Raw genomic sequence first — 11,145 nt, 5'->3', positions numbered from 1 at the left:
CCCCCAGCACCTCAAGGAGATAAAATCTGGGGTGAAAATAACCCATCATTTGTGTTGTAGTATGCCATAGTGGTATGATACCGTAGCTGTATGATGTCATAGTTGTACTGCAGCAGAAGCCACCCAAAAGAATGGGGGATGAACCTCCTAAGGAACGGGACAAGCGCAGTGGCGATCCAGCCTGATCTGGTTTCAGCGCCCAACAGTCCAACACAAGCATCTTGCCTGTCCTGATTGACCATCACAACCCCTGGAGCCCAAGTCGAGGACTGAATGAACTGAATGGACATTTGAGTGGGCATGGCCATCACCTGGTTTTTTACTGATCTACTCATCCACCCATCCCAACAGCAATGTCCTAACGTGGAGACAAGGATATGGTGGGGAATGGTGTTGAAAGCCCTCAAGAACTCCAGGTAAATGAAACCCACCACTCCTCCCGTACCAGGAAATGCAGTCCTTCCATCTCAGAAAGCAATGAGGATGGTCAGGCATGATCTGCCCTGGGTTCATCCAGTCACCTTCTCTTTCGGACTCACAGAAATGGAATCCAAAAGACATGCTCTCTGACACACTCCTCACCAAAGTGAGGCTGAACAGCCTCTGGATCCCCAGCTCGTCCTCTGCGCCTTGTGGAAAGATGCACACAGCATAATTATTCCAGGTTGTTGGGAAGTTTCCCTGATCTCCATGAACTTGCAAAGACAACACAGAGTGACCTGGCTGTGACATCAGCTGGCTGTCTCAGCACCCTTGGATGCAGCCCCACCAGTTCTGTGGACTGTTAACATCTGAGCTTGCTCCAGTAACCCCTGACTTGATCCACAGCCACTGCTGGTTTTTCTCCTCCAGAGTCCTGCTTCAAGACACAAAGGCCACAAAGAGGACAAAGAGTGCCTCCCTCCGCTCTCTTACAGCTGCTGCACTCTGGTTTTTATCCTTTCTTCAGTGGTATCACAGAGGTGCCACCAGAATTGCTTATTGGCTCAGCTTTGGGCAGTGGCTGGTCCATTTTGGAGCCAGCTGAAATTGGATTTATCCGACATGGAGTCAGCTCTTGAGCGCTTCTCACCTAAGCCCCCCTGCAGCCACCCTCACCACTGCCAAAACCTTCCCATGTAAACTCAATGCACAGGGTCTTTAACGTCCCCAGTAAGACGTGAGGTCATTGGACCCAACACTTCCTCAGGCTGGTTAAATAAGACTTCGTCCCCTTCCTCTCCCTGCTTATAGGTTCTTTCTGTCAGAGCAGAGATGTGCTGGACCTCAGCCGCGGCACCAGGGCCGAGCTCAGATGTGTAACCAAGAAAGCTGGTACCAAGTGCCCAAGCTCCCACGCAAGCAGAAGCTTTGCTTCAGAGCATGCTGGGGTGGCTGGCAGGTGGCAACGTAAAGAGGAAATGAGGTGTCCCTAGGGAGAGCAAACCCTGCTGTCCTCAGGAGCAGAGAGAAGCAGGGCTGGACTGTGCAGCCCTGGCAGGAGAGGGCTTTGCTGCCTGTGGTGTCTCTGCAGCCCCGGAGGGCCTGTGCTGGAGGTGAAGCTGATCTCCAGGAAGGACAAGGTGCTATTGAAAGGTGTCCTTGGCTGGACAGGAACACTGTGAAAATCACTGGTCTGTTCCTTGGTTGCCTCATCAAAGGGATGACTAAAGGATGTGGGAGAAGCACTGCCTTTACTGGGTAGAGATGGGACAGGACTCGCCTCACTGCAGTTCCGTGAACGAAAGCACCAAACATATCTGTGGCTCTCCTGGGGTCGGTTACATGCTCTGAATGGGGACGGTGTTCCTGCAGGTCTTGTGCTGTCCCTGCTGGCTGCACGCGCTTGTGCTGGAGAGCCCTGGCATCTCAGGTAGCACCACAGGATGTAGGTAACCTTTAAATTGAGCAGCTGCCCTGAAGTAGGTTAGGCATTGTGGGGGTGTCGAGGAGAAACCTGCCATAACTGTCAATGGAGATGTGGTAAACACAGCTGATGGAGAAGAGAGCGAGACTTAGCTCTCCAATGGCAATGACCCCATCTGCGCAGAGGAATACCTCTATAGGCTGCCCTGGACATAACGACCAGGTTTCATTGTCCTAAATGTCAGCATCTGCTGTCACTTCAGCTGGCCAAAGGAATGCCCCACCGGCTTCCAAAATGATGACCCCAGGCGCTGCCCTGTCCCTCTGAAATGCTCCATCAGAGCTTACAGCGACCTGCATGTGTCTTGGACCACCTCTGGCACCTCAGATGTCACCTGTGGCTTGCATGGGTACAGGAGGTAGAGGAGATTCCTCCCTATCCATGGCTGGGTGTCCTGTCTCAGAGTGGGACAAGAAGAGGGGATTCTTCGACCTAACTCTGTCTCTGATAGGGAAAATGCCCCTGCTGGAAAGAAGTGTCCCTGCCCAGTGGAGGGAGGAAACATCAGTGATGACTTCAGCTTGTTCCACAGTCGGTTCCCCAGGGACATCCCTGAGGGAGCCCCGAGGGGGCAGAGCAAGTGGTGCCTTGGGCTGGTCCTCTGCTGCTGAGCTGGGCTGGGCTCCTGGGATGGAGGGAGCTCCTGGCAAGCGGGCAGCGCTGCAGAGAGACAGCTCTGCCCAGGAGCAGGGCTGGGGGCACTGCCTGCAGGCACCGAGGGCAGACAAGAGCAGTCAGACTTTCAATGCAGTTGGGAGCACACCACAGCCCATGACACGGTAAGTCTCTGGCTGCAGGGCAATGCAGATGAGTTCCTGGAAGTGTCTCCTAGACCTGGCACACGCCACGGCTGATAGGAGCTGTCAGGATGGCTCTGCTGGCTTTTCTGGGGTGGAGGAGGAGGACGTGCTCCAGAGCACGCAGCTTCCCTGCTGCCCCCTCAGAGGGACGGGGCAAGACAGCTCCCTTCTCCCGGGGACGCCTGCAGGGCTGTGAAGGTGGATGTGCAGCCAGGGCTGCCCAGGACTGTCCAACAGCCCAAACCAGCACAGCTGGGGACAGGGAGAAGGCTCCTGGCAGGAACAGATCCAAGCAGCAGAGAGATGGGCAGGGGTGAGAGGGAGCTGCTGCCAGAAACACTGGGGAGGGGGATGTGGGCACCTCCCTGCCGTCCCTGCGGTGCAGACACCTCTCCCTGGTCTCCTTTCCCACCCTAAGCAGAGCCTCTGCCCCCAGGCCCGTGTGTCTCGGGCATGCGTTGCCCCTGCAGCAGCCAGAGTCCAGAAAAGGACAAACCCCTGATTTCCATCTGTCTTTGCGTGTCCCTCCTCCCTTGGCAGGAGCATTGTGGCATTCCACTGCCATCCCCTCCTGCCTGTGCTGCCCTTGTTCTCCCCGTTGGATTGGCTGAGTCAGTGTGGGGGGTGGGCATCGGGGGTGGCAGGTTCAGCTCCTGTTCAGACACCCACCCTTTGGGTCCTGCTACGCAGACGTGTCCATGGGAGCAAAGAGCCCAAGTGTCCTCCAGGCAGCTTTGGGACATTGAGCTATCTCCCTGGGGCATCCTGCTGGGCTGCAGGGTGCCCTCCAGAAGGGCACAGCTCTCCTGTAGTACCTCTGTGCTACCTAGGATCCCCATGGGGATGGTGGAGAGCAGGGAGATGGTGGAGACCAGGGAGATGGTGGAGAGCAGGGAGATGGTGGAGAGCAGGGAGATGGTGGAGAGCAGGGAGATGGTGGAGATCATGGAGATGGTGGAGACCAGGGAGATGGTGGAGAGCAGGGAGATGGTGGAGAGCAGGGAGATGATGGAGACCACGGAGATGGTGGAGAGCATGGAGATGGTGGAGACCATGGAGATGGTGGAGAGCAGGGAGATGGTGGAGACCATGGAGATGGTGGAGAGCAGGGAGATGGTGGAGACCACAGAGATGGTGGAGACCACAGAGATGGTGGAGAGCACCTCATGGAGAAGACACCCAGTGCTAAGGCCGTGGAAATGGTGCTGGGCAGCTGTGGGTGGGCAGCTGCGGGTGGGCAGCTGCAATGATCCCTCGGTGTCCCAGCCTGGGAGGGGGGAGATGAGATCCTCCTCAGGTACCCTGAGAGAAGGCAAGGGGCCTCTCATCTCCTCCTTGAACCTACATTCCTCTGCTCTCAGCAGGGTCTCGTTTCTTTTAAGGGGACCACCTGAGTGGGACCATCCTCCAGCTCCCAGCTGCCAGCACAGGGCAGCTGAGCACAGGGCTGATGGGCAGAGCAGCTCTCCTCTCCCTGCACTGAGGGACCCTCCCTTTGCCTCTCAGGACCCACAAGATTTCACCTGGAGTGCATTAGAAATGGCAGGGATTTCAACCATCCACAACCACTCCTAAATGTGGCAGAGGTGCAACTGGAAGAAAAGAAACAAACCCAAATGCCCTCAGCTCTGTTCTGCAGTTGGGCAAATTCCAACCAACAATGCCAAAAAAGCTCTTTGCTAGATCTGAGTGCATTGAATTTGAGATCAGCCTGTGTTCCTAGATCCCTCTCGCTGCACAGCAAGAAGGACTCCTCGGGAGCCCATTACAGAGTCCCTGCTCCCAGTGGCCCCCTCAGCCAGCAAAACCCGGAGCTCAAGTGCGGGAGCTGCAGAGAGCTCTTCCTGAAAAGAGTCTGAGTGTGGGGTTGCAATGAGACATGCGATAGGTTTTGCTCAGAGAAGTCTGCCCTAACTCGGTACTGCCTTGTCCTCCTCAACAGATAACCATACCCAGAGGGAGCAGATGTCCAACGGCAGCTCCATCACCCAGTTCCTCCTCCTGGCCTTCACAGACACGCGGGAGCTGCAGCTCTTGCACTTCTGGCTCTTCCTGGGCATCTGCCTGGCTGCCCTCCTGGGCAACGGCCTCATCATCACCGCCATAGCCTGCGACCACCGCCTGCACACCCCCATGTACTTCTTCCTCCTCAACCTCTCTCTCCTTGACCTGGGCTCCATCTCCACCACTGTTCCCAAAGCCATGGCCAATTCCCTCTGGGACACCACAGACATCTCCTACGCAGGATGTGCTGCACAGCTCTTTCTGTTAGCCTTTTTCATCACAGCAGAGTATTTTCTTCTCACTGTCATGGCCTACGACCGCTACGTTGCCATCTGCAACCCCCTGCACTACGGGACCCTCCTGGGCAGCAGAGCTTGTGTCCACATGGCAGCAGCTGCCTGGGCCAGTGGGTTTCTCACTTCTCTCCTGCACACGGCCAATACATTGTCACTACCCCTCTGCCACGGCAATGCTGTGGACCAGTTCTTCTGTGAAATCCCCCAGATCCTCAAGCTCTCCTGCTCACACTCCTACCTCAGGGAGGTTGGGCTTCTTGTGGTTAGTGCATGTTTACTATTTGGGTGTTTTGTTTTCATTGTGGTGTCCTACGTGCAGATCTTCAGGGCCGTGCTGAGGATCCCCTCTGAGCAGGGATGGCACAAAGCCTTTTCCACGTGCCTCCCTCACCTGGCCGTGGTCTCCCTCTTTGTCAGCACTGCCATGTTTGCCTACCTGAAGCCCCCCTCCATCTCCTCCCCATCCCTGGACCTGATGGTGTCATTTCTGTACTCGGTGGTGCCTCCAGCAGTGAACCCCCTCATCTACAGCATGAGGAACCAGGAGCTCAAGGACGCACTGAGGAAAATCATGACTGGATGTTTTTCAGAAGCAACAAACTGCCTGTTTTCCTCTGCATAGCATTGATAATGTAACTCATTACAGCCCCAGCCTGCCTTCAGAAGATTTTGGTGGGGGGGGCGTGGGGTTTTTTGTTTTTCTTGTGATAATGATGTTGTGCACAACGAACTGTTATTATTCATCCCACTTCTACTTCACTGTCTAGCTGTTACAGACTTTGTAGATGAAGAACCGTGCTCTCTGTGCATTTAAACAAAATTAAGGACCCTGTGGCCACTTGTTTCTCTGAGATCCTTCCCGTGAGACCTTCTCTGGAGCTGCAGGGCAGTTCCTGTGTGCAGAGGTGGAGGGGAAAAGAGTCCCGGCACAGCAGCACTGCCAGGGAGCACCAGCGTCTGGTCTTTCTGGAGCTGCTCTTTTTCCATTTCCACACTCTCCTCCTGAGCCCTTGTGTTGGTGCAAGGCCTGAGTGCTCTGGCAGCTTGGTCACAGCCCTGTGGTGTGGCAGTCCTGTGACCGCAGGCAGGGACAGGCAATGGGCACTTCTGTGACAGAGCTGGCCTCCAGAACAGCAGTTCAGCCATGAAAGGGATCTCCTTGGTACAGTGTCTGAAGGCTCAGGTCTTCTTCCAAGGTTTCTCTCAAGAACCTGCCCAAGGAATAGACTCTGAAGAGACTCCTTGCTTTGCTTGTATCTCCATGGGCTCAGTGTGATCAGGTGAAGGTCCCAGTATGGCCTTCTAGGGACTTAGGGCTGGTTCAGGTTTGGCTTGTTCGTGGCCAGCACCCATGCAGATGACGAATGGTCTCCAATTAACCTTCCTGGGGCTGCAGAGCATGTGACAGGGCTGATGGCAGGTGAATGTTTTTCTGGAGGGACTTCGGAGCTGCCAGGAGAGCACGGGGATCTGCAGGGACAGCGTGTGCCAGGGAGTCAGCAGGGACTGGAGGCCACTGAACATGAGCCTGTCCATCGTGGTGCCACCCAGAGATAATATCCTAAATTTGGGTGTGAACCAGCAAACGAGAGCTCTGCCACCCCAGGGGCCACAGCAGGCACAGGAAAAGGAGTCTGGCGAGTGATTCGTTTTACCCTCAGTGCACTTTCATAGACTGGATCCAGTGCGGCACCCAAACACATCTCAGAGCATTGGAATAAGGCATGGTACCTCTGGGCACCCTCCATGGCCACATAAGAGCTTGTGTGGGAGGCGGTCAGCAGCTGTGACCACCATCAGCTGGGTCTGCTCCCAGCTTGACCAGCAGAGCCCAACAGAGTCTCCCCGTGGCCCTGGGCACCAGAGCCCACGTGCTCTGCAGAGCAGCACCCCCAGCTCGGGGGCTGTGGGGAGCCTGGGGAGAGGGTGCAGGAATGGCCGGCCAGGCCAGCGCAGACGTGTTCCCCTGGGGAAAGGCTCTGTGGGGAGACGGGATGTCCCGGGAGAAGAGCAGGGAGGCACAGAAAGAGAAAGCCTTTGCTGCAGGTGCCAGCTTGGGGCAGGCTGTCCTGTCACTGGGGCAGCAGGAGCTGCCTGGGGAGCCCCAGGGCCAGGACTCTGTGCTGTGCTGGGAGCGGGCCTGGACCAGGGGCTGCGGGCTGCCTGGCGTCAGGACATCCTGAGCATGCCCGCCAGAGAGACACTGTCACTGCCCGCCCTTTCCTCCATTTCCTTCTGCAGGGCCTGCCCAGAGCGGGCTTCTCCGCTGGGCTGGGCTGGAGTGAGAGCGGGGAGGTGGGGAGAGCTGGGGGAGAGCTGGGCTGGGCTGGAAAGAGTCCCAGGGAGGGAACCACCAGCTGAACCTGGAAAGTGTGTGAGGGTGCAGGGCGGGGGGACACCACAGTGTCCTTGCACAGCCAGGCTCCTGGCAGAGACATAAAGGACCAGCAGAGCAGGGGCTGTGCCCGTGTGCGCTGGGCACCCCGCGGAAGCTGCCCCAGGGCAATTGTCACCCACCAGCCAGTAACAACCTCCACTTCCAGCACTGGCCTCTCACCCCAGCTCAGAGAGGTTGGTTGTCCCTCCATGGAGGACACCGAATGACGAGGTCAGAAGTCCACCTTTGCACTGTACAGACGAGATGTAAGCATGCACATCGTGTGTGTGCTGTAATACGAATCCGAGTGAGCCCAAATGCCATCATCTACCCCTGGGGGTGCCATGGAGGTCTGTGGGACAGACAGCGTCTTGAGGGGACTTCACGTTGGGAGTGACGTCCCCTGGGAAACCACCTGAATGCAGCCCCGGGATGTGCTTCCTTGAACAGGTCCCTGTGTCCACGCCTCGTGCTGTGGGGCATCTCAGAGGAGTGCGGAGCAGGGCGGCACAGCGCAGGGCTGAGGTGCCTGCCAGCCGCTGGGAATGGCAGCAGGAGGCCGGGGGGACACTGTGAGTGCTGCAGTGCTCTGCCTGTGCGTGTGCAAGGGAAGGGCTCCTGTCTCTGAACAGCCCTCTGTGTGTGAGGAGTGCGTGAGGCCAGCTCAGGCGTGGACACCTCCCCGAGCCCTGACGTTTCCGTGTGCCACTCCGGGAACACCCCCCACCGTCCCAGCTACATTCATCTCCCTGCCTTTGGACAGGCTCATTGCAACTGCCCCTGTCTGCTGCATCCCCCTCCCCTGCCTTTCTGGCCTGTCCCTCTCATCACACACCATGGAAGCGGCAGGTGTGAGGAGCCCCTCACCTCTGCAGTCAGAAGGGTGCTGCTCCATGAGTGGCATTGCCCTCCCGAATAAGGCATTTCACCCTTTCACAAAGCACAGAGACCATTTAGGAAACATGAATACACTCACAGGCACACACACCTCCCTCTTTCCCTGCTCTGAACTTCCTTCACGATTTCTTTAAGCAAGTAACAAAGAAACAAATGTTCTTCCTCATAGGTGTCCTAAATCGAGATCAGAGGGGACAAGAAGGACCTTAGCCTTCCATGGAGAAACGTCAATGGGAAAATCAGACATCACCGGTGGAGTTTCCCCTACTGCAAACGGGGAATGTCCCCAACCCTTCAACAAATCTCTTCCTCGTCTCTCTCATGTCCTGCCCCATGACTGGGGTTGTGAACACGCTCGTCATTGTGCTCCTGGTGGCAAACCAGTATCCGATCAACCCTATGGACTTCTTCCTGGGGAATTTGTCCCCCCTGGATTCCTGCTACAGCTCCACCACCCTGTCCCAGCTGCTGGCCAGCTTTGTGACTGGGGACAGCACCATCTCTGATCACAGCGGCGTTAGTGCTATTTCCCGCACCTTTGACATGCACTGAGTGTTTCCTGCTGGTGGCCACATCCTACTACTGGTACCAGGCTGTGTGCCACCCGCTTCTCTCTGCAAGGCTTACAAACTGGAAGGTCTTTCTTTAGAAGGCAGCTGAACCTTTGCTAGGGTATTTCTGTCCTCTGCAGGAGTCACTTCATGGTTGTCCTAGATACAGTTCTGTGGCCCCAACGTACTGGAGCACTCCTTCTATGATTTCTGGAGCTCTCACACAGTGACACCATGGCACTCACATGCTTTGCTTTCATAACCTGCTTTTTAGACCCAGTCCTCCTCTTCCTGTTACCGTGGGCATCCTGTGAGTGCATCAGAGGTGCCACCCTGTGAATTGCACAGAGAAGTCATTGAGGTCATGGGCCTGGCCAGAAGAAATCTCTTCTGGTTCTCTTCCGAACAGAGGACCTGGGCAGGTGTGCTGTGTCCCAGGCACTCCTCGGGAAGTGTGGGATGCTGAGAAGGCTTTTGGTGTGGGAAGGGGCAGAGAGGTGCTGGTGGAGCTTGCCAGTGTCATCGTGGGACCTCTCTCAAGCATCTTGGAAAGGCCAGAGTGGTCAGGGATGTTCCTTCAGAAAAGGCAGAAATCAAACCCACCTTCAAGAAGAGCAAGAAGAAGGATTGGGTCACAGGCTGCTCAGCCTGTGCTGGGCATTCTGTCACAGGCTGCTCAGCATCGTTTCAGTCCCTGGAAAGGTGATGGGGCAAATCATAGGCTGTTTCTGAGATGACTGAGCTTTCCTTGTTAGTGGCCAAATTGCACTAATCTCATCAAATCTGTGTTACTTGTCTTCCTATGCGAGCATATATAAAAATCTCTGTGTAAGTAAGTGTATAGAAAAATGTGTAGGTGGGCACAGTTACTCAACAAAATACATTTCCTACCAACATTCAGAATGGAGAAACTCTGTTCTGAGGAATTGCTGTATTTATACTCTTTGTCGCTATGTCCCCTGCCCGCTAGGACCACGTTTCCCTTAGCTGCCTTCCTTGTGCTGACAACCCTTTAAGAGAAGCCCTTCTGGGTCCTCCAAAGCAAAGCTCTGTGCATGCCAGCCTCCCCTTTGCACAGAGCTCACCTCCACCTCCTCATCCTCCTGCCTGCTTTTCTGAGGAGCCGTTGCCATCCACGGCTGCCCTCCCACCACTCGAGATGTCTCACCCGGGCTCTGCAGTCCCTGGGGGGAGCCTGTTTCTGCCTGTACAGCAGAAATGACAGTGCTGGGGAGTGGAGATGAGAGGCCAGCAAAGGGGAATCGGCTGGGAGGTTGGCTGGGAGGTTACTTGTGTTGCAGGAAAAGAAGATGCAGGGAGAAGCATCATAGCTGGGAGGTGGATTTGGAGGTCACTTCTGCAACCACCCAATTGTCCAGGTGCTTGGGTAGGCCTCATGATGCCACCTGGAGCATCAGAAAACCCACCCAGCGGTGCCGAGAGCTAGGGAGAGGGGAGGGGTAGAGGAAGGTGAAGATCAGATGGCTGGGAGATGGATTGTGACACCATTTCTATTGCAGCAGGCAGGCAGGTGCTATGATGTCATCAAGCACATCTTAAACTCCAAAGCAACACAGATGCCAACTCAGGGAGTGGAGAGGGGTAGAGGTGGGTAAAGCCAATGAGGTTGGGCTGTTGCTTGTGAGGTCACCTCATTACAGCAAATATGATTAGCCAGGAGCAGCCAGGCATCATGAGGTCATCAAAAGCACCAGATGTGAAGGCTCCAGGCAGATGAGTAGCCTCTGGTGAGCCCTACCCTGGGGTGAAGCCACCGCTATACGACACGGGAACCTATGGGATATGGCATAAGAAATTGCAGGAGGTGGAGAACCATGTGAGAAGGGACCAGATGTACAGGCAGCTCTGTGTGCCCCAGCTGGATCCCACGGGTGGTTAAAGAGATGTGAGAAAAAGTAAATGGTGACGGTTGTTAATTGGGGAGGGGACTGTGGCAGAGAGAGGGAAGGATCCAGGTGGACTGGGAGGAAGAAGCCCATGGACAGGGAGAGGAGGGGACGCAAGAGGACAGCTGCACATTGCCAGGGGGCTGGTCACTGCTGGTCTGTCCAAACCCTGTGCCTGATCACCATGGTCTGTCCTGCCTTCTTATAAAACTCTGCTCCTGGCTATTTGCTGTGTGACGATGCTATTGTGTATGTGTTGGGGGGTGAACTTCTGCAGATGCTTTGCCGGCCAAGTCCAAGTGGGGCTGGCAAGGAGGAGGGTGACAGGCTCTGGAGAGAGCCAGGGTCGGGGCTGAAAAGTGGGTAACATCCCCAAGTCTGGACAGGGGATCTGGGCAGACCCAAAG

At 55.8% G+C, this 11,145-nt stretch overlaps 1 protein-coding gene across 1 annotated transcript; it reads left to right on the top strand.

The window, feature by feature from the left end:
• Positions 1–4,671: 4,671 nt before the first annotated feature.
• Positions 4,672–8,832, top strand: LOC142076178 (olfactory receptor 14C36-like). Its single transcript, XM_075138556.1, has 2 exons — positions 4,672–5,268; positions 8,665–8,832. Exons 1-2 carry the CDS (start codon positions 4,672–4,674, stop codon positions 8,830–8,832), a joined length of 765 nt encoding a protein of 254 aa, XP_074994657.1.
• The last annotated feature ends 2,313 nt before the right edge of the window (positions 8,833–11,145 follow it).

This window comes from Calonectris borealis, unplaced genomic scaffold, assembly GCF_964195595.1.
Source record: "Calonectris borealis unplaced genomic scaffold, bCalBor7.hap1.2 HAP1_SCAFFOLD_35, whole genome shotgun sequence".
Lineage (NCBI taxonomy): Eukaryota > Metazoa > Chordata > Aves > Procellariiformes > Procellariidae > Calonectris > Calonectris borealis.
This window is presented reverse-complemented; position numbering and strand designations above follow the sequence as displayed.

Excerpts from the sequence above, each read along its gene's own strand:
- LOC142076178 (XM_075138556.1), top strand. The coding sequence starts at position 4,672 with ATGTCCAACGGCAGCTCCATCACCCAGTTCCTCCTCCTGGCCTTCACA. Across the intron at positions 5,269-8,664 it reads GGGAGGTTGGGCTTCTTGTG|TATCCGATCAACCCTATGGA; the intron begins GTTAGTGCATGT and ends GTGGCAAACCAG.